Raw genomic sequence first — 24,148 nt, forward strand, 5'->3', positions numbered from 1 at the left:
CTGAGGAAGGCTCGCTATTAACTGGATACGGTCTGGTGTCAACTGCCTACCCCTCTTGGACAGCAAGTGTCCTAAGTATACCACTTGCTGGACACAGAATTGAAGCTTCGATGGTGACACCTTGTGCCCCATCTCGGCTAGGAAATACAGAACTGTAAGGGATGCCCGCTCGCAATCACGTTCAGAACGGGCTGTGATCAGTAAGTCATCGACATACTGGAGCAGGGCAGTGTCAGTTGGCATGTGAATATTGTCTAGTTGTCTCTTGAGTGCTTGACTATAAATACTAGGACTTTCTGTGAAACCTTGAGGAGCGCGTGTAAACATATAGCTCCTTCCATTTAAACAAAATCCGAAAAGAAACTGGCTGTCTGGATGAATTGGAACACTAAAAAATGCATTCTTGAGGTCTATTACAGTGAAGAACATAGCTTCGGAATCAATGGCTGTCAATAGGGAAGAGATGTCTGGGACAACTGGGTACTGCGGAATAATACATTTATTAAGCTCTCGTAAATCAATCACTAATCGATATACTGGGGGTGCATTTGGATCAGTACGTTTCATGACTGGAATGATCGGAGAGTTACATACATTGGAGTCAGTTTCTACAACTACTCCTTGAGCGATGAGCTCGTCTATAATTTTGGATAAGGCTGCTACAGCCTCGGGTGGCAATCTATACTGCCTGATTCGTGGTAACACTACACCTGGTTTGAGAGTCACACGATAGGGTGTGATTTGCATGTAACCTACATCAGTTGGACCTTGCGCCCATAAATGCTGCGGAACATTAGACAGTCTTGAATCAAAATCTCGTAATACATAGTGACCCTTAAAGTCACATAGAAACAATCGTATTCCCTCCGGGGAACAGCATATAACTGCACCTAATTCTTTCAGTGTTTTAATGCCTAATAGATTTTCTGGACATGACTTAGTAAGTAACAGATCAGTAGTGCGGGACAATGGACCTACTTCTAGAGTAACTGGCTTTGAAATCTCATTTACGATGGGCTTTCCTGAAAATCCAAGGGAAACATTTCTTGAGCCTGAGAGCGGAGCCCCTGGAACTTCGGCATGACTAATTGTGGTCCTACTTGCCCCTGTATCAATCAAAAACTTTCTGTCTTTCCCTAATACTTGACTGTGAACATAGGGACCTTCTTGATCTACAGGTATCTCGATGAGAGGCAAGCCTACCTCCCTCTCTAGGCTGTTTCATGAATATGGCTGGTACTCTGGATACTCAGACTGTGCATACTGGTACATCTGCGATGTAACGTGCTGTGTTGCAGCGATAGGCTGCGGTACTGTAACTGTCTGTGGTGCATTCTGTGACTGAGGAGTCTGTGAAACTTGCTCTTGTCTAGGCGGACGTGGTCTTTCTTTTGTCTTACCAGTAGCTATGTTATGTTTCAGAACTGCACACTCATTTATAAAATGACCTGGCTGTTTACAATAATTGCAGTTCCCTTTAACGGGAGCTGCAGGGTGACTGGCTTGATTCGGACCCCTCTTCTGACTGTCTTGAGGAACAGATTGTGCAACTAGTACTTTCATTTTCGTGTCTTTCATACGTTTTCTTTCGTGTTCTTGCTCTTCCCTGATTCTATTCTGGTGGTACTGGAGCATCTGGAGCATCTGGGACGGAGTATTAGCTTGCCAGGTGCTTTCGACTTTCAAAACTCGGTTTTTAATTGGTGAACTTGAATTCTCGACTAATTTAGTAACAAAAAGGTGAGGATATGACTCACTACTTGTCTTGAGCCCACTGTTGATACTAAAACATTTTTCAAATCTAGAATAAAAATCACTAATATCCTCATCTTGCTTCTGTTTACAGGCTGAGATTGCATCCCAGTCTTCCTTTCTAGTTGTCAATAATCTGGGTAAAACTTGAATTAATAATTCTGGTAATTCTTTACATTTATCTCCAAGACCGGTACCTGGTACTCGTGCCTTGTCTTCAGTTTCTAGAGCTGTCCAATCGATCTTTTTCTCTCCCACCTCCCATTCTTTTTCCTTTAGCTTTTCATACACCCCTGCGGGCAACAGGACCTTTAACATTTTAATGATATCTGGGTAAGTATATTCTCCCATACGGAGCATGTCCTTTAATTCTCTATGGAACCCTGCTGGATCTTTGTCATGACAGGGAATTAATTTCTTCATTTCAAGGAGTTCCATCTTTGTGATTGGAGTGTATACAAACACTCGTTGCATTTCGCCACCCGTTCCTTTAACTGGGTGGACTTCTCGTAACGGATTCTGTCTGTCTATGTAGAATGATTTACTTTCGGGGGGTGAGACATGAACAAAATGCGGGTTCAAGAATGTTCTATATTTGTGACGCTGTTCTAGAATGACACTAATTAAATCGGTACCTAGACCTCTCCATCTGTACTGGAGTAACTCGTTCAGGACATCATGTAACGGACATGGATCAGAGTGCTGACCCTCATACAGAGCAATGAGGTGCTGGATCATATACATACCCACCAGTCGCTGCTCGGCTGGGGGCAATTTCAGAAACATTTGTGCCACTATTTCGTCTGGAAAAGTGGTAGAATCAGTAATCCATCGGACTGCTGATCGGGCTAGTTCTTGTTCATGCATAGTACTTAACTCACTGTAACCGATTCGTGATTTCAGAATGTGATCGGTAGCTTGAAATACTTGTTCTAGGGAACCTTGTTCTGGTGCTGAATGATGGAAAATGGACTTGGGCTCTAGACGTAAATGGCGATCTGGAAATCTAGATTTTCCTACATACGCTATTCTGGCAGTATTCTCGTCGTCTTCCTCTTCAGGATCAGAGGTACTTTCTTTCTCACTTACTTGTGCTGCTTTACGCTGTTCGTGTATCTTTATTATCTCTCTACGGATTTTCTTGTACATACTTTCCATGGCACCAATAGTATTGTGCTTTCCTTCGGCTATATTATCACTCCACTTTGTCAGGATTTTCATTTCGGCTGGATCTTTAGACGGGTTATCTTGTTCTCTTATTAGACAATTAATTAAGAACTTTAATATCATGCGCTGAATCTCGGCTTTCCTTTGAGACATGGCATCACTAATACTTTCTGGATCATCCCCTGTACGGATGAAACGATATATTCTGTCTAGATCTTCTTTCATATTCGGCAGGGTGACTAGATACTCGGTCACCCTCCTTACGCGTACGGAATATAAAACCATATTAAACTCGCCTGGAACGGGGTCATAGGCACATTCGCCAAGGGTTTGCCTGATTTCTGTAACAGACTTATTACTTTTAGGAGTACGCTGTGATGCTTGAGCATGTAATTCGAGTGCTGATAAACGCTTGTGTGGCGGCGGGGTTTGAGGAAGACCTCCTCCTGCGGCCCCTAAACTGGAATCATCAACTGATGCTTTCCGACCTGGCAGGGTCGGTAATTGTAACGTGGGCTGGACTTGTATGGCAAGCTGACCCGGGGGGGCTGTTAAGGGTACCCCGGTGTCTGGAGGAGCAGGAATTACCTGATTCACAGGGACTGGCGGAGCGCGAACAGGATTTGCATATTCGGGGACTGTGTCGTCCAGATAGGACGAAATAAAAATATCAGCTGCGGTCGGTTTGTGACGTAGCTTGGTCGGAACTAATGGTGGCGGGAAATTACTGGATGCCTCTGGGGTCGCTTCTGGCAAGCCTTCGGCAAGAAGAGGATACATACCCTTAATGAGGGCATGCCTCTGTCTATCTGACTGTTCGGCTTTGACTCGTTCACCTATCTCGATTAATTCTCTTTCTTGGGCTCGTTCTTGGGATTCTCTACTTAACTCTGACTTTCTGATTTCTTTTTCGGTTCTTTTATGAGCTTCTTTGCGCCATAACTCGATGGCATCTTTCTGTGACTGTCTGGCTTTCTTTTTCCATAATGCTTCTTCTACTCGCATGATGCATTCGGGATCCCATGTACCCGATACGGGCCATCTATACTTTTCTTCTAACTGTTTGGTATAATCTACCCATAAATCTAGATATAATATGGCGCTTATGCCATGTTTCTGATACATAAAATGACCTGGACTGTCCCTAGGCGGGACAGGAACTGCTTCTTCTAACAAACCCTTTCTAGTTTTTAACTGACGTAGTCTCGAAAAGAGAGACATTGTAAACTTGAATCGGAACACAATACAATACACGAAAAACGATAACAATTGGGAAAACAATTCAGGCATACCACGACATTGGAAATACATTGAACAACATCAGAACATTACAGTTCGGACAGAATATTACCTGGAATACTAAGAACAGAAACAGAACAGAATTTCTCGAGAACGGAACAGACTAGAGTTACTGGATGCACTGCTGAAACAGTACGGAACATACCGGTCCCATAAAGGGACGCATCAAGACCCGTATCCACCTAGGTGAACACTTCGTTAGTGGGCCTGGGTACCACCAACCCACGGACCAGGAGTCAATTTAGACTGACCCTGTCTAGATACTACCCCAGTAATGGTACTCACCGGGCAGCAAGAACGGACGGCCTTGGACTGGACTGGACTGCTACGACGACGGACGACGAACTTCGGACTTCAGTTACAGGTGGGCCTCCGGATACCTCGGACCTTGGACTCTTGGCTTGGGCTCTGGTCGGGACTCGCCGCGTTCCTCCACCGTCTCGTTTGGATGCTGGACCGCCTCCTCCGTCTCCTCCGTGGGCCTGAGGGATACTTGAAGCAGAAATATCTGCCAGTGCACGGAAGAGTTCCGTCATGACTGCAGAGGGTCAGGGGGTCGGCGTGGCTTCACCGACGCGTGGGGAAAGGGCAAGTCCCTGTTCGGGCGCCATTATGTGGTAAATAAATAAATAATACCCTATTTTTGACTAGGCATATATTATAACAGATAGCTCAATAAATAAGAGTCAAGATTCGAGGTAGTAGGAGTTTGCAGGTTTATTACAGCATAAGGACAGGAACAGGACGACCTGCATAGGAACAGGATGACAGGGCCCGGCAGCTGCCGGGGCTGGGTCTGGGATGAGCGCGCTAACTTTTAATAACAATACATGAGCTTATATACAAAACGCAAACACATAGCATTACATTGCAGTAGGCGTAGCAGTGGGTGGAGCAGAAGGCGTGACGCGTAGCAGTCGCGAAAGATAAGAGTAAAAGTAGGTGTAACTGGGCGTATACATAGACATGTGGTGCAGACGTAACAGAATATGTCATGAATGGGGCGGAAACATTGGAGGGGGCTACCTAAGGAGCCGAGACCTCTAACCTGATGGTGCGCGCAAACTGGCAATGACGTGTTACTAGGAGAGGCTGGGGGCTACGAACTCTGTGCTAGGAGCAGAGACTAAAGTCTGGAGGGTCGGAGCGACATGTACCTAAACCCTATCTAGTATCTGATGTTTAGGGAACATGTTGATATAAACTAGAAGTCAGGAGGGGAAAGGCTAACTTGATTCTAAGACTGGACCATGCATTATTCTACATGTAGTGCGTGATGAAAAATATTAAATGACCATTAAATGCAGTATTTCTCTAACGTGGAGCCCTGAAGGCTAGACAATGACGGAAACTATTGATGCAGTTCAGTAGCTTAGGAATGCAGAGAAGGAGGACTGAACTGATAACTGGAACTATAACATAGTCTTGGCAGACTCAGAGGCAGAGCCAAGCTGCACCGGGCACTGCGAGGCAGGAAGTAAGTGAAAGGTCGAGGATACAGGTGGGGGCTGTATCGCTCCTCAGCGAGGCTTCAGGAGACAGGAGCTGAATCTGATGTCCGGGCCCTTTTGAGGCCTAGAAACGGGGATTTTATAATGGAATAACGTGCACACTGAGAAACGTGGCAACATTACTTTACATAGGCCTGATATTCGTAGTATTCACGAGGACTGGAAACTGGCATACTAGAGGTGGACACAACTGTAATTGCGTCATTAATCAGACATGGGGAATAACATATGCATATTGGTCATGCACACATAACATATGATGGATGAGGCGTAGGGACACAGAACATGACAAAATTTACTTTTCCACATCCCGGGGCGGCGGCGCGGAGAATGATGTGGCTGACTCTTGGCCGGTGGCAGCGTGGGTTATGGCACTGTTGATTCTTGGCAGTGGCGGCGTGCTGTGGCAAGGCTTTGTCAGGTAAGTGATTCAAAAAGGGGGTGGTGATGGACAGAGCATCTGAATTAAGCAGAACACTCCTACCCAGTCAAAAGATCAGGGCTTGATCCATCACCGTTTTTTAGCTCACTGCACCATCCCAGTTCAGAACCTGGCTACATGCAAATTAGTCTGTCCCTGGCCCAGTGCATCATGGGAACAGGGCAGACCAAACTATCAAGCCAATTCTTTACTGGAAAGGAAACAAGCTTCCGGGGTGTTCTGCTTAATTCAGAGACTCTGTCCATCACCACCCCCCTTTTTGAATTGTCAGGTAAGTGGCAGTTTCCCCCCCTCCGCCAGGCTCTGCGCCTGCTTTAAGCACCTCCTGGTGCGGGTGCGTCGTCAGCGGTGCGCGCCGCCGCTGTGCCTGCCGGGAGTTGTGGTCCCGGGGCGGCGGCGCAGAGAATGATGTGGCTGACTCTTGGCCGGTGGCGGCGTGGGTTATGGCTCTGTTGACTCTTGGCAGTGGCGGCATCCTGTGGCAAGGCTTTGTCAGGTAAGTGGCAGTTTCCCAAAATACACTAAAAAAACATGTGCTTAAACTCCTCTTAGCTTGGCACAAATAAGTCAAGCTTAACTTAGAGGCAATGTGGAAAGTATTTATGGAGTACTCACACAATAATGAAGGAAAAACAAGAACTATTTCAACTTAATTTAGAAAAATACAGTAAATTCTAATAGATACACCTATCTGTTGGCAATCCAATCAAGAGATTAGCAGCTAGGTGATTTCCCATTGTACCAGCTCATCACAGCATCGGCAAAGACAACAACTGTATTTACATTTATAAAAGCCACTTTCTTACCTCAAGTATACCCCCAAAATGCTACTATTCTTTTCAGCACACATTCTGCGTTATATAAGAGACACAGCTTAGTTTCCCTGTTCATAATTATTAGTAAAGCATACCAACCACTGGGCTAAAAAAACAACAATAAAAAATTAGTCCTTGTGCAGAATCAGTCTGGGTGGCGATATGGCTTAGGTAATGCACATATCTGATGAATATGGAAGGCAACAACAGCAACATCGCCTGTGGCAATACATCCCTGTTTTGTCCTCGGGCAGGGCAGGAGAAGGAGAACGACAGGTTGTGACAGCTCAGACGGGTCCATTGTCATTCTTTATCTCACAATGGGCCGGCTAACAGTCTCTAACATCCCGAAAAGTAGGCGGGAGAAAACAGCCCACTTTATGCCTCAACCAATTGGGCTCTGTACCGGCCGAATGCCCTGTTTCCAGAACTGAGCTTACCTGCTTTACGCTTCCGCTAAAGCATTTCAACTGTCAGAAACTCTTCCAGGAGGGTTGTCTTTTCACAGAAAGTAGGGGAATGGTTTTCTCTCAATTGAAAACGTATGGGCACGTTGTGCCCCTCATATCCCACCCACTTTATCCACTGGTTCTACCATCTACCAGGGACTTACCAGTAAATTAAATGTACCAATTAGGTATATCCCAATTTTATCACATTTAAAAGGTAGAGCACAAGCACTCTACTATTGGTCAGCAGGAGTAAAGTGTGCAGAGTCTTAGGATCAGCAAAACCTGGTGCAGCATAGGAAGGCAAAATCCTGTAATGATACCATGCAAAAGATGGTCCTTTTCAACACTTATGATAATGCCTCATTGGTTTATTTAATAAATTGTGAAGAACAATTTACAATGTACCCTTCTGACTCCTAGAATGTCTAAATTATGGCTATGCTATCCAGTTAAAATTTGTTACTGAGCCCTGTGAGGGAAAAGAGAAACCAATTATAAGATGAGGGCCATTTTCAGTGCACCTCTGGTGCTTTGGACATTGTGTTTGCCTCATGCTGGGGTGGAACTTCGTCTACCAGCCTTCCAAATGACTAGCAAGGTGGGCCCTCCAAAATCTGATCCTAACGCGCTGCAAAGGCGCGGTTGCTTCAGGGCCATTTCTAGGTATTTTGCCGGCCTAGGCGAGAATTGAAAAATGCCGACCCCCTCCTCCTCTCCCCAAATCTGCTTAATGTTGTCCCAGTTTGATTTCAGATTAAACATGTTTTCCCCCTTTTGCTGCCCTAGGTGGCCACATAGTGTTGCCTAATGGTAGAAATGGCCCTGGGTCGCTACCCCGAAGACTGGGCCAAGATGAGCCCATCTTCGCCTGTCAAAACCCGACAGAGACTGGGCTGGACTAACTACCTTGGTCCTTGGTTTCCGCCCTTGGCCGCTTGACCGCTTGACAGAGGATCTGCCTGCCATCCTTTAAGCTATTTTACACCCGATTTATTTTACTCACTTCCTGTTTTTTTTGGCCAATATGAGGAAAAGAAAGGTTAACTCGATGATCAGCATGGACCAGCTACCATACCCACGCACAACCATTGACGGTTTCGCAATAAGGGCTGCGGACCTCGTCTTGAATGGGAACAAATGGGCAGAGCAGCTTCTTTCCCTCACAACTGAGGACTCCGTTACATTTGAATTGCCTCCAACCGCTCTGTCTACCCCCCCCTTTACTGGCAAATGATGACATTATTGCAGTCCCATCCTGATAAATCATCAAACACATCTGTGGGGATAGTAAGGGTGATCCTGGACCACCTGGTCCTGTTACTTCAGAGGGGTGTGATCTAAATTCCTGCAGAGTTACTTCCGCCTGCTCTCCGGATTTAGCGCCTATAGTTAGACGGACGAAAAGAGTGGCTAAACAGAAAGTGACTGATTCTAAACAGGTGCTGGAAACATGCATGCAGACTGATTCAGAATCCATGCCACCCCTGGTTGTTGATCCCTTTGATACTAGAAGCAGACACATCCGCAACCTTTTGGACGTTAAATTACGTCCTGCAACCATCTATTACTTGTAACACAGCCATGGGAAAAAGTGGTGGTGCAAATACTCAAATCCTTGCTACAATCCCGGAAGCAGTTTCCAACTCGATATCTCACGAGGGTGGGCCTTTACCCACTTTAACATAACCTGGAAGCTAGCTGGATGGAAATCCCACTGTAATTGACCTTCCCCCGCCTTCTGCCCTTATGGTATTGTTTTAGCGAATGTGCCCGGCCTGCCTGCAGGCTCCTCTGAATCAACTTACATCTCAGGAACAAAGTACTTAATTGGTTAAACCACACAGTGAGTTGTCACTTGGACCTTAATAATGAGATCCTATTTGTGTGCCATGATGAGGGTATTGGACCCCTGAAGAAGAACTATCCAGGCAACACCGTAATCATCAACATTCTTAAACCCAAGGTTGCAGAGGACATTCTAACACGAGCAAGGGCTGGCATGATACAACCAAGCACCATAAGGATACTGCCACTCAGCTTCTTCCACAAGCATCTAGCACTGGTCGACCCGATAAATGTTTGGGTTTGTGGTTCTAACCAACCCCGTAACAAATTTCAACCTAACTTTTATTTGCCCCTCAAAAACAGGTTTGTGGCCCTCATCAGTACAGAGGACAATTATTGACTCCACATAGGGGAGAATGGTGGTATTGCTGCTGCACCAGATCCTGGTGCTTCCATTCACCAAATATGATTTCCTGTGGTCAGGGCATGCAGCTCCTCTTCTGGAACATTGTTGGGTTCCAATAGAAACGTTATAATGAGGACTGGCTTACGTTTATCGAGAAATATGTTATACTATGCTGTTAGGAGACCCGGGACTTTGACCCTATAGCTACTAATGGGTTCAAATCTTATTGTTCTGATGCAATCCCGTCAGGTGCTGGTAGAGGAAAGGTAGGTTTATCCATCTTTGTGTCATGTACTATCAGAAATCTCAAAGTTAACATTTTAGCATCAAGACCATGTACCAAATTTTAAATCTCCAACTGCCAAAACTGTATAATATAGTTTTAATACATTTCTATTTTAACGTATTTTCTACACACGGGGTAGAAATTATCCATAAAAAGGGAAAGGCTATCAGATTTTGTTCACACGCAGAAAAAACACACATCAATTACATGGGCGGGTGACTTTAACATCATTAAATGCCTACATAGAGAGAACCGCCTATGTGAGTTTTCTAATGTTCAAGAGGATGATAGTGGCCACCTTGCACACTCAATTTATGGTGAAGCTTTAAATCAGCTGGTTTTATCACATACCTTGACCTTCTCGTCTGACATTCAGGGCAATGGTAAAGCAAATTCCCCCACTTTTACAGGAAGAGTCAAGGACAGGACAATAGATTTTGCCCTTTTATCAATGGATTTGACACAAAACCTTGCATTGTATAAGGCGAGCCCACTTTCCTATAGTGATCATAACCCTACTACTTTATGGTTCTTAACCACACTTTCCCATGGTACATCTGGCAAGATCACGCCCCGTCAGTTATTCGGCAAATAAAGGGGTTCGATTAAACTGGGACTCTTAATCCACTTACGTTTTTTATTGAAGTCGTTACTGTGGCTTTTTATGACATCTCTTGCTGTCTCTCCATGGAGGCTGATTTCATTAAAATCCGAGTCAGCTTCATGGGAAACTGTGAAGTCATTTCTAGTGGCCTTTTTTCAAATAAATCATCAAAACAGTGAGCCATTCAATCAGGGTTGAGCCCCGAGTACACTGAAGCACTTATAGCCCTGAAGTTGGCCACTGATAAAATGCACTGTAATACTGTTGATATCAGGGCTGTAAGAAATACATACAAGCAAGCCATTCAGAAAAGGGAACAGGAAATGAAATCTAAAGCATAGGAGGACATGAATAAAGCTACCGATATGAAAGATGCCAGACTGTTTGGGACTTAGTCAATCGCCCATTTTTCTCAGTTAGCCAACTAACCCACATTGAGTGTCATATCTCTGAAAAAGACTGGAGTGATCACTTCTGTCTCCTTTTTAATCCAGACAGAGGAGGGGGGGGGGATGTCAAGAATACCAGGTCAGATCCCAACTGTGTTAATGAGAGTTAATTAACTGATCTTGTAGACCTTGCATCTGTCTCCAAAGCCATTATGATTGCTACTAAGGTGAAGGTGCCTGGTCCCGACAGGTTCCCGAATAATTTTTTAAACACAACGTAGGGTTCTGGGCTCCCTTGGTTACAAATGTATTGAGGGCAGCAGCTAGGGGCAACCCTATTGATTCCTGGTGAGAAGCTATTATAGTTCCCATTTACAGAAAAGGTGGCTGGAATTCGCCTGCATGTTATCACCCGATTTCATTGATTGATTCTACATCAAAGATTTTAGGGCAGCTACCTTCTTCTTTTCACCAGTTCAATATGGTTTATGACCCCCCCCCCCCCCCAGGGGCTGTAGAGCAAGCTATCAACCTAACACTTAATCTGGGCAAATACGTTAAAGCTGGGAGGGGTGCCTTGCACCTGGCCTTTATGGAACTCTCATGTGCTTTTAACTTAGTAGACAGGGTATGTTGTGGGAACTGATGGAGCAGGCTAGAGTCTACGCCCCTCTGTTGGACCTTATAAGGCGCTTACATAAGGATTGTACAACAAAAGTACGCTACACGCGGAATGGGGATTGTACAGGTCCAATATAGGTTGCCAGAGGGGTTAGGCAGGGTTGCATATCAGCCATCTTTCTGTTTTATCTTATATCATTTTTTTAGACACTGCTGTAAGATCTTGCGGCAAAGATATCCCTAGAATTAGCCTCCATGCTTCCCGGTGCTGCTCTGCACGGATGATGCGGTAGCATTAACAGCCAGCAGACTCCAAAATCTTTTAAATGGCTTTAATGACTTTATATCTAAACTTAATCTTAAATTGAATCAGGAAAAATCTGTAATTATGACCTGTGGCTCCAAATACACCAAGTCTAAAAACCTTTTTATAGGGGGTATACCAATTGAAAAAGTACCTTCTTTTAATTATCCAGGAATCTTCCTGGATGCACATGGGATGTGGGACAGGTTAATGAATGAAAAGAGTGCAGAAGGTGGAGGAGTTTGTGACACAATTTTTAGATTTGCCAAAAGGCTAGGCCACAAGCCAATCAAGGAAGTGATCCAACTCTATAAAAGTAAGTGCCGCTCAATCGGCACATATGGAGCTGGAGTCTGGGGTTATGATGCCCCCGGAAAACTACAGGTAGCTGAAAATAGATTTTTGTGCAGGCTTTTAGCCATTCCTAAAGCTACGTCAAGCTTTATTTCACATTTGGAATTGGGCATGGGCATTGTAGAGGACTAAGTTAGAACTGCCCCTTTAGCATTGTGGTTAAAGCTGTGGTGCACTCCTAAGGCAAAGATTTCAAGGCGGGTGCTTGTGGATTGCCAAAGTTTAGGCAATATGTTTGCTATCCCATGGCTGGCTCATGTAAAAAAACTTTTTTACAGCCTGGACACAGTGACCTTTTTGACTTGCCTGTAAGTATTGTCCCTAAATCTAAAAGTAATAGTCAAACAAAGCTTTGAATCATATAGGGAGGAAATAAGATTGTATGGTCTCTCAACCTGTTCGGTTATTAGGTACATGCAAATCTTTACTACCACAGGCATGGAATCTTATCTAACCTGGATTACCAACCGAGAGTACAGATTTTATCCGACCAGACTGAGACTGAACATAATCCACTTGTCAGTGGCTTTCCCTCCCATGTTGCCCATGTGACACGGTCTCCCCACAATCCACCATTCACTTTATACTCTTTTGTACTCTGTACCATACCTCTGTAGTCTGTTTTTTACACCCAGTCCCTTAACACCAGCATTTTGCTTCCTACAAAGAAGGGCTGATTCACCTGCAAAGTCTAGCCTCATCTGAAATTTGCACTGGTGTACCCAGTTATAGTGTTGCTGCTATCAAATTAAGGAGAAATGATGCACCATGACTGCTTTATGAGTTGGCTTTTTATTATGCTGTTTTTCAATTTCAAATGCTGTAAATTAATTCTGCCATAGCTTTTTAGTGTTTTGTAATATGTGAATGTTTTTATTACCCTTGTGCTTTTATGGTCATAGACAATTTGGTGGAATTATGAATTTTGTCTTGATTTGAGTGCACCTCCAATGACTTTTAAATGAAATGACTATAAAACCGACCAACACGAGGGAGAACCCACAATGTGGATTATTTTATCTTCTACACGTTAGCTAAATAGAATTTGAGTTTATTGAAAGAATGATCCATAAAAAGTATATAGTGACAATACATGAATTCACTAGTCAGTGCTTCTTTGGAAAAACACAAGCTACTCCACACAGACCAGACGTTTTTCTGGTATCTCAGCAAAAGCTCTGTGTTTCCTTAAATGGAATCTAACAAGGACAAGACTTACAGTAAGGGTTGCACATGAAAATCGAATATAGGGGCCGAGAGTTAGGAATGTAATAAGGATATGTTACTATATAAACTAATTTCAGATTATCTGCTTTCACTCACTACCTACTTGTCACTTTATGTCAAGTTTGAGTCCTGCGGTGGCCGGCACAGTTAAGCACAGTAGGGCGTGGCAGGGCGCAGCACGAGGAGAAGCAGACAGACATTGGAATGGGTGTTATTTATTTATTTAATTATACATATTCCATCGTCTGTCGACTTTCCTGTCCCACCCGCCCCATCCCATCGCCCCACAGCATTTACCTGTGCCGGCCTCCGCTGAGTTTAGTTTTCATCAACGACGCCCCCACGCTCATTTACAGTTCCTGGCATTTTCACTCCGCGCAGATGCGCACGGTTAAAAAAATACTATAATTGTGCATCGCGCTGATGCACACAGCATTAAAGGTATTTGGAAAACATATGCACATCACATTGGTGTGCACAGCTTTAAAGGTATTTGTTTGTGGGTGCATATCATGCTGATGTGCACAGCTATTATGTTCATTGTTTAATTTTAATAGTACTATTATCCTTTTCCTACAAGCACTAACAACCCATAATTTGTTTAAAATTTCTTTTAATATTTACTGTTCCTAGGTGACTATACTTGTAAAATGTTTTATACTATTAACCATGCAGTTCGAACCTCCTACCAAATTTCTTCAAACTAAAAGTGACACTCCTATTCCTTGGTCTAGGTGGAAGGAGGAGTTTTTAACCTACATGAAGGCTATTGATAGAGATAGAATGGGGAATGAAAGAAGAAAAAAAACATTCTCCTTCATTGCTTATGATCTGAGGGTCTGGCGGTTTTAGCACTTATACCTATGGAAATTAGATTCAAACCCACCACCAGTATAGCAATCAATAGATATACATTTTACACACGCTCACAAAGGGAATTAGAATCCTTTGATGATTTTCTGACTGCTATCAGATCCCTTGTGGTTTCATGTAATTTTGGTATAATAGCAATTGGAATGATCAGGGACCAAAAATGTGTTAATGTGAGAAACAAAGAAAAACCACAAGACCAGTTGTGGGTCTCGGGTAATCCGAATAATTTACAAGACACCTTAGCTACAGCTAAAGCGTTCGAACAGTCTGAAAGGTGGATGAAGACTATTGAGGATGTGAACTCTAAAGGTGATAAAGGTAATAAAAATACTGACGAAGTATGCGCTGTAAATAATTCCAATAAAGTTACGCATAAGGGAAAAAGTGGTGATAAAAATATAGTATGCTATAGGTGTGGTAGCTCCACCCATGTTGCTTCCTTCAAGTGTTGTCCAGCCTTAGGAAAAGAATGTATCAAATGCGGTATATTTGGGCATTTTGCCAGGGTATGTAAGGATGACAGGAAGAGAACAAGTAACAAAGGGAGAGGTTTTCCCACAAAGAATAGTAAAGTCCCTTGTGTGAGGTGTGCTCAACTTCCTGATGATAACTCTATAATGTTGGTGGTTTCCTTTTGGCCTATAATAGATGCCAGGACACTTGTTTTTATTAATTTGCAGGTTTATTATTAAACCGCTGCGCTTTTAGTAAATGTGCATCGGGAGCGCCGGACCGGCTCTCCTCTCTCATTGAAATCGGCGTGTTAATGCTCCTAAAATGGCCTCCGCCGGAAGTCCTGAAACGTCATAGCCGGTCCTAGAAGGCTAGACCGCAACACCACAGACTCCTCTAGTAAGAAGGGTATTGTTGTATCCGTTGTCAATGTTTGTGCTCTTGAAGGAGAGGTTTTGAACTCCCCAAAGTGTATTGTTCGTTTCTTGAACGAAGATCTGGAACTCATGGCAGATTCTGGGTCCCTGTGGTCGATTGTCGCTGAGTGTTATTTCAATGAGAAATTTAGTAATACTATGTCCACCAAAGATCTATGCCCTTCTGATATCATTGCTCAGAGTTTTGACGGCTCAACCATTGGTTTTATGGGATATATTGCATCTGATGTCAAGTTCAAAGAGAGAACTGCCTTCATAAAATTGTATGTTGCAAAAAAAGGAGTGAACGTGTTGGGGTGGAGAGACCAATGGAGATTGGGGATTATTCTCAACCCTAGCAGTAAAGAACCTGTCATGGTAGTTGAGGACAGGAATGATGTCAAACTCATAGAAAGAGAATTTCCTGAAGTTTTCTCTGAAAGTTTAGGTAAACTCAAAGGTTTTACCCATTTGATAAGACTCGAGCAGGGAGCATACCCTGTCAGACAAAAACTCAGGAATGTTCCAATTAATGTAAGAGAGGAATTAGGGAAAGCTTTAAATGAGATGTTAGAAGGGAGTGTTATTGAAGAAGTGGAATCATCGGAATTGGGTTTCTCCGATTGTCTTGGCACGCAAACCCGATAAATCTTTGAGATAATGTATTGATCTTAGAGCTTTGAATGTTAACATTCTGGTTGACTGCCATCCATTGCCGAATATCAATGAGGTGGTAAGCATGCTCGGGGTGCCACGATCTTTTCCACCCTCGATCTTCGATCCGCACACCATCAGATAGAACTAGCGAATGAGTCACGCCACATGACAGCTTTCATTACACCCCAAGGATTATTTCAATTTCAAACAATGCATTTTGGTTTAGCGTCAGCAGTTTCCGTTTTCCTGAGGTCAATGTGTCCTATTTTTAAGGACATGCATACATTTGTAAAGTGTTTTCAGGATAACATTCTCATATTTTCACCATATAAGAAAACACACACTGATCATCTCAGGAATGTGTGTAATACGCTCAAGGAATATGGGTTAACTCTTAAAAAGAGTAAATGCTAATTATATCAAGACTCTGTTGAATATTTAGGACACACTTTGTCCAAAGAGGGTGTAGTACCAAAAAGGTCTCTCATTTATGCCATTTTGAAAGCACTTGCTCCTGACTGCAAATATAAACTTATTTCTTTTTCAGGGTTATGCGAATACCACAGCAAGTGTATCATGAACTTTGCATCTAAAATTGAACTTTTGAGGGAACTAACAAGGAAAAATGCTGAATTTGCGTGGGGGATAAACAACAAAAAGCTTTCAATAGTATCAAGGTAGAAATTATAGCTACTCCCACTTTGAAACCTTACTGCATAAACAAGACTTGTATACTCACTGTAGATGCGAGCCTTTTTGGCTTAGAATGTGTTTTATCTCAACGAGCGGGTAAGGAGAAGTGGAATGTAGCGTTTGCCTCCTGCACACTCAACCTCACTGAAAGGCGCTACACCGTAATTGAGAGGGAGTTATTAGTCTGTGTCTGGGGAGTGGAGCACTTCCGCAATTATATCTGGGGTGCACTCTTCATTTTGAGAATGGAGCATAAGCCTTTAGTTTCCATTTTGTCTCCTAGAGGGGGTCTCAATGCCACTGCCCGCATAGCCAGATTAATTTCTCGTTTGCAAGAATACAGTTTTGCAGTGGAATTTGTTCCAGGGAAAAATAACGTTACTGCTGATTGCCTGTCAAGACTGCCCTGTAATGTTTGTGAAGTGCGTGAAGATGAGGAAGTTGTTGCCAACATTGGGGAAATAGTGTCAGGAAAGTTTAGTTTAATCTCTGAAGAGATTTGGAAAAGTGCCATGCGTGATGATGATATATTGTGTAAAGTCTTGTATTACCCCACAAATGGTTGGCCCTCCAAAACTGAAATATCAGCTGAGCTTTTCCCTTTTTGGAAAATCTCCAATAAACTAGTTATTGAAGGAGATCTTGTTTTCAGACAAGGGAAATGCATTCCACCTTTGCCTCTTCGTAGTCATGTCTTATCTGTAGGTCACGAAAGCCATTTGGGTATGTCATCCATGAAGAGGTTGATCAGGTCTGTGTTCTGGTGGCCTGGTTTCAGATAGATTTTTGGGCAGAATCGTGAGGGAATGCCCTGAGTGCGCTAATAGTGAGAAAATGCTAAAAGCGTGATCCTGCTCCCCTCATTCCTGTTCAATGGCCAGACTTTCCTTGGCAAAAGGTAGATTTTGACATTGCAGGTCCTTTTAATGTTTTGCCTCAAGACTGTAAATTTGCCTTAGTGATGGTCAATTATCACTCTAAATGGCCCGAAATCAAGCTTGTACCGCATGCCAATTCCAAGAGCGTCATTGTATTCTTCAAGGAAGTTTTTGCCAGGGAGGGTTACCCTGAGGTTCTCATCACTGATAATGGTGTGCAAATGAAGTCTCATCAGATGGTTGACTTGCTCTAGATTTTTTTATATTCGCCATGCCACCACGGCCTTGTACGAACCTCAAGGCAATGGCCAAGTAGAAAGATGTAACAAGGTTCTTAAACAGGGTATTCTGTGGGCACGTAATTTTGGGGCTCAGTGGAAAGACAAGTTAAGAGAAAAGTTATGGCTATACCGTGTAACTCCCCATTCGACCACTGAAGTCTCTCCTTTTTGTTTACTGAAAGGGAGGGAACCAGTTTCCAAGCTGAGCCCTTGGTAGATTAAAAAGGTTGTAAAGGACGATGGTTCTGTGGTCAACAAAGAAGATGTGGCTCGTAAGGTGGAAGAGAAACAAAAAAAATGCAAACATTATTACGACTTTCGCATGAGAGTGAAACAAACTGTAATTCGTGGTTGGTGATTGGGTCAGGATACGCAAGCCAGGTATTTTACTTAAGGGTGAAATTAAATTTGGCAGACCTATCAAAGTTATCAAGTCAATCGCAACAGCATTGTTACTTAAGATGGGAAAGTTTGGAATATCAAAAGAGTAGCCAAATGTGTAAGTGTTTCTTCGTGATTTTTCCTAAGGGGAGAAATGTGTTACATTACATGTGTATTCTTTCTTCTATTTGTCCTTCCCCTTTAATTAACCTGTGTACTTTTGACTATAGCACCTGCCAAGCAGTTAACTATGATTCCACTTAGAACTGGAATCCTATTCATTCTGCTGTTGGCTTTACTCTGAGCAGTACTGTGCCTTATGGAATAAACACCATACTCATCTATTGGATTGTCTGCATCATTCTTCTAAAGGATCTTACACTGAACCCCCATGAAATGTGGGGTATCATTTTCTTTATTCCCTTGGTATCACTTACTCCTCTCTGCCGTTGAAGTAGTTTAGTTTATACACATTCTTCATGGATGGCACAGACCAAGGTAAACTTTGGTAAATCATCCAAAGTTCTATGTTTCGTTGGTGTGCCTAAGGAATATCCCTTTCTGCCACTTTTGCTACACCTGATGAAGATCTCCTGGCACTTAACCACATAGGTTACATTTTCCACAAGGGTAAGTGGATTTGTGTTCGTAAAAACTCGTAATTCCGAAAATCAAAATCTTCATTTTAGAAATGCAAATCTAACATTTTTGTGACGCATAGGTTTGGAAAATGTATAATGGATAAAACTCAAATTTTATTTTTTTACTTTTGCAAAAATATTGAAACTCCTGGTTTCTTTTTCTTCAGTTGAGATCTTCTATTTTTTATACCTAGCCTGGAATTAGTAAAATCATTTTATGTAAATATCATATGCCTAAATTCAAGATTGTGGTACAACAGATAATGTTCTTGTGGTCAAGCTAATTTAAGTGTCTTTTTTTCGTCAATGTCTTTAGGAAATATGACTCTCTGATCCAGGCACAAGCCCGTGAACTGTCTTTATTGCGCCTTAAAATAAGAGAAGGAAAAGGTGTGTGCAAAATTCTCAGCCATCATCTTGGTGACATTGTAAAGTCCTTCGAAGAGCTGCTACGAATGAATGATATTGATTATTATATGGGGCAGAGCTTCCGAGACCAGCTGTCCCAGGGGAACCAGCTTGCAGAGAAGCTGAACAGCAGATTGAGCAGCAGTAAGTAGGACATAGATGGCATCTTCTGTCTCTCCGTACCTCACCTAATCAATTGTTTTGTATTGCAACAATTGTAAAGCGCTTCATAACGTATTTTGGGATGGGTAGCACTCTACACTGTGGGAGAGTGTATGATTGGCAGAGTGTGTTTTTATCGTGATCCTATGTGGGAAACGTTTTAGTGTTGCGAAAGAGTGATTGGAGAGGTGCTTTTGTCTTGGGGCAAAGTGCAAATTAGGAGGAGGAAGCTTAAGACAAAGGTGTGCAAAACATATGTTTAATTAGCTGGGTATTATAATTTGCTTAGCAGGTCCCTTGTTATGTTTCATAGTTTATGCTGGAGGCAGAGGAAAGGAAAAGTGGCAGGAATTACCTGGTTGGTCTTTGTTATAGGTGGGTCTAGTTAAGGGCGGGTGAGGGAGGTTGGGAGGCTAAAACATATAAAGTCGCTACACAGCACTTTTTAAATGCAGGGGGGCTGCATCTCACGAGCTAAGGAACAAATGCAAGAGTAATCAAACTTGGCAACCTGAGTAGGCACTACACTATCGTTAATCTCTATAGCAGTAGGACATGAACTTCACGCCCATTGCTCTCTCAACCGGGCACTGTGGACGTGAAGGTCACTTCCAAATGCCAAGAGCAGGGACTCGGGATGATCCCATAGCAGTAATCAACTCACTGGCAAGCCCATTGCACTCTCAACTGTGCACTGTGGACGTGAAGGTCACTTCCAAGTGCCAAGAGCAGGGACTCTGGATGATCCCAGAGCAGGAATCAACCCACTGGCAATGGGCTGGTGCTCCCCATTCCTGCTGGGCCCAAAAGACTGTCTGGAACCTTCAGGGGCAGATAGCACGTATTTACCTCCAATCCTGATCTGAGGGGTGGGGGGGCAGATAGTAGACTAGACTCTAGGGATTTTATTTTTTTGCAGAGTAAGAAAGGAGATGGTCGGCCCACCCTGTCATAGGGCTATGCCTCCAACCCAAAGTAGCAATTCATTATTTCTGCCACATGGGAGGTATTTCTAGAGATTTTCTCCCAATCTGCCCCCCGGGGGGTAGACAGTCCACTTGACCCCAGGTTATTTTTTTACATAAAGAGAAACAAGTGGTACTAGAACATCCTGCCAAAGTGCCACACCCAACTCAAAGGGGTACTTCTGTCTTCCTGCTCCCCGAGATGGCTGTTTGCGGGGTGTGAGCCTAATCTGCCGTCCTGGGGGTAGAGAGTCTTCTAGAAACCAGGGAAAATATTTTTTTAAATACATTGGTACACAGGGCTTTGCCCTTTGCCCCCAATCCTGGAGTGGACACTAAAGTCTTTCTGCTCCCCTGGATGGCAGATTAGGGGGTTTTCCCGTCTGCACCACCCCACAGGCTGCAGAAAGACCAATAGACCCCCAATGAGGTTGTTTTTTATACAAAGGAAGGGCGTCTGGCAGCCCACCCTGGCATAAGGCCATGACCCCAGCCCTAAAGGGCAATTAAGATTTCTACTCCACTACAGATGCAGATTGGAGGGTTTACCACCAATCTGCACCCCGGAGTGGGCACAAAAAGCCCACTAGACACCAGGGATTAGCCTTTGAGGAAATAGACAGGGGTGTGCGTATCACATGCTGGCACTAAGCCATACACGTACCAGAAAAAGGGCAAACCAGTCTTTCTGCCCCCTGGGTAGCTGTGAGGGGATTTGCCCCAATTTGGCCCATGGAAGAGCAGAAAGCCCACTGGATGCCGGGAATATTTCTTAATAAAATAATGTGGTGGGACCTGGCCCATCCTAACATCAGGCCCATCCTAACATCAGGCCCCACCTTCACCCCTAAAGCCTCCACAGTCTTTCTGCTCCCCTGGAGACTACTTTTAAGAATAGGGGTGGTTTGGCCCTGTGGGAAAGAGGCTAGGTTGGGCCACTGTTATACTGCAAAAAACGGATTTTTTACCTATGGCTCTACTGTTTATTTCAAACAATTAATGCATTAACAAGAATAAACAAAACTTTGTTAGTTTATCCTGACATTTTATTTATGTCGTTTTATTTTTAATTATTTGATAATCTTAGTTTATAGTTTGCCAGAGAAAGAACGTCATCAACTCAACGTCTTGCCATACCATGAATTACAAAACATAAATTTCACAGAAAAACACACACATTAAATTGTGGATCAATCAAAGTGCAATACATGAATTGTGACAAATTATACAAACATTACTACACAGTTACCAATGGATAATACGAAAAACAAACAGATATGTATTTCAGTTCAAACTGATTCAGTTCAAACTGTTAATGCATTAATTGTTTGAAATAAACAGTAGAGGCATAGGTAAAAAATCCGTTTTTTGCAGCCCTTGGAGACTACAGCATCCCCATCCCATTGGCAAGGGATGGGAAATTCAATTATTTTGGGTTTTGTTTTTACACTGGGTCAGCAGAGTGGGGCTAAATCCCAATGTGATCCCACTTGCCATGCTGAATAGCTGTACTTTCAGGGCTTTGGACAGCTGACACCTTGGGAAACCCACCAAATCCAAATATTTCTGAAAACTAGACATTAAGAGGAGTCGAAGGAGTTATGCCTTGAGTGGACCCCCAATGTTTCTTATCCGCAATGCCCTTCAAACCTCAAACTTACACTAACATCACACATTGTCCTTGCATTCTGACGTAAACTTCCGTAATCCACAATAATCTAGAAAATTCCTGCAATCCAGCATTCCCCACTTATCTCAATAAAGGCGCTACCCCACTTGTGTGGCTCGGCCTAGCACACGCAACCCATTACTCCTAAAACACAATGTGGAGATATTGGCAATACGGGTAGGTACGGTAATCAGTCCCGGGCTCATCACCACCTAGGGAGACATAGAAAGCGCAGACATTTCTGGAAACTAGACATGCAGGGGAGTCTTGGATAGTGTGCTTCACATGGATCCCTTAAAGTTTTCTTACCCACAATTCCCTGAAAACCTCAAACTTTGCCTGAATTTACGTTTTCCTGTACTTCTGGGACATAAATATCTAGAATCCACACGGTCCAAACAAACTTCCCACCACCCAGCAATCCCCCACTCAATAAAAAGACTACCACACTTGTGTGGGTGGGACTAGTGTACATGACAGAAAATGGCCCAAAATGCAATGTGGAGACACCAACATTTCCTGTAAAAAAGTGAACTGATTTGTCAATGAGGAATAGTTAGGTTATATTGTATTGAGTTGTAGACCATGCTAAACACCAGTGAGGGTATCCATGCGGGTGGGATTTGCGAGTGAGAGTGAGGTCCAGCAGAGACGTCTGGTTGGCTGGTGGAAGGGTATTCGACAGTTCAAAGCCACTTTTCTTTTTTCTAAAGAAATGTATTGGCATTTTAGTAATATGCATCTTCAAAGCATATAGAATTGCACCATCCCATTCATCCATAGTTATCTTATACAGGATGAACAAAAATACTAAGCCAGGTCGCAGAACAGTTGCCTCCATAATATATAACTCTGAATGCCCTAAGAACTTTTTGAAATACTATGTAGTAAAACTCCATGGATGAAATTATATAAATAATTCCCCACCACTTTACTCTCGCTCAATACAGATTCACATTTTGAAGGACAGCAGACATTTCAAAGTAACCTTGTGCTCATAGCGCCTCAGGCCCCCCTTGTTGCAATCATCAGGACATAGACCGAATTTATGACATCATCGCCACATCATACATCGGGTATGCTACACCTCGTCAGGTCCCTCGTCAGTCACATTTTCCATTACCGAAGAGGCAGCAAGGCCAGCATTATCAAGGTCATGAATCATGACACTCCATGCCAGCTTGTCCTCTGCTACTATATCATCTCGCTATACTCTTTTCATGTGTGCTTATTCCACTCCAGCCCATTCAGTCATGTCTCACAGCCAGTCTATGTTAGCGGGGGATTCAGTCTCAGATATGGGATAGCAATACAGTACTTGGATAGGGTCAATCCAAGCTGTGCAAATTTCCGACTGACCTTTCTGTTCTTCCTAACAGGTACCAACGCTAACAGAGCATTGCTTGAGACCCCAAGGGATCGCCCACCCTGTAGCACCATGTAAATGTCCCAGCATATCTTTCCAGTAACAAACGATACGTGGGCAGTTCCATACAACATGAAAGAAGTCCACCACTGTAAATCCCGCACTCCTGGAGAAGTATATAGTGTATAGATTTTAGTTAGAGGTATGTGATATGCACAATATTATATTGAGTGAGTTTAAACCTTGGGTTGACAAAGACCTCACTCATTCCTCGATGAATCCTAACCCATTATTCAATTTTGATTGGGAACTCACTAACCCAATGCCATGTTGCTTCCGCTCTAAGGGGAGGCCTGGCCCTGTCTGTCCGCAGGGCGTGGTATAGATGGGTTAGAAGTCTCCAACCACCCATCGACGCTAGCAGTGTGCATGCTAAGGCAACGCACACTGTCTGTATTCCATGGCATTTCCGACTCAGGTAGGTGAGTGGCCTCAATCAACTTCAACTGGTCCAGTGGAAGCAATACTGATTTTGATCAATTAACATGCAGCTTGAGAGCTCATCAAATTCCCTCATCACATTCAACAGGATTGGGCCGAGATGTCTGGTCATCGCAGATAAATTATGGCGTCATCTGCATTGAGGGATACGACATGGGTCATCTGACCCACCCGTACACCCCAGCCATGCAACACCTGTCTCAACTTGCATGTCACTAGCTCAACAGCCAGGGCAAACAGCAAGGGTGAGAGAGGACATCCCTGTTGACTTCCCCGTTGTAGATGGATCATCTCTGACACGAGGCACACCAATGGCTGAGAATGTAACAATTTAATTCTGGCAATACATTTGGGATCTTCTAAGACGTGCCACATATACTCCCAGCCAAC

At 43.4% G+C, this 24,148-nt stretch overlaps 1 protein-coding gene across 6 annotated transcripts in view; it reads left to right on the plus strand.

Annotated features, from left to right (window-relative positions):
* The window catches only part of PDE4DIP (phosphodiesterase 4D interacting protein), a 1,524,691-nt gene that overhangs the window by 1,089,162 nt on the left and 411,381 nt on the right, over window positions 1–24,148 (plus strand). For all 6 annotated transcript variants that reach the window (XM_078686955.1, XM_078686929.1, XM_078686947.1 and 3 more), the window contains one exon: window positions 19,004–19,239. In XM_078686955.1, coding sequence (XP_078543081.1) covers window positions 19,004–19,239 — 236 coding nt within the window. The remainder of the gene's footprint in view (window positions 1–19,003; window positions 19,240–24,148) is intronic.

This window comes from Lissotriton helveticus, chromosome 1_1, assembly GCF_964261635.1.
Source record: "Lissotriton helveticus chromosome 1_1, aLisHel1.1, whole genome shotgun sequence".
NCBI lineage: Eukaryota > Metazoa > Chordata > Amphibia > Caudata > Salamandridae > Lissotriton > Lissotriton helveticus.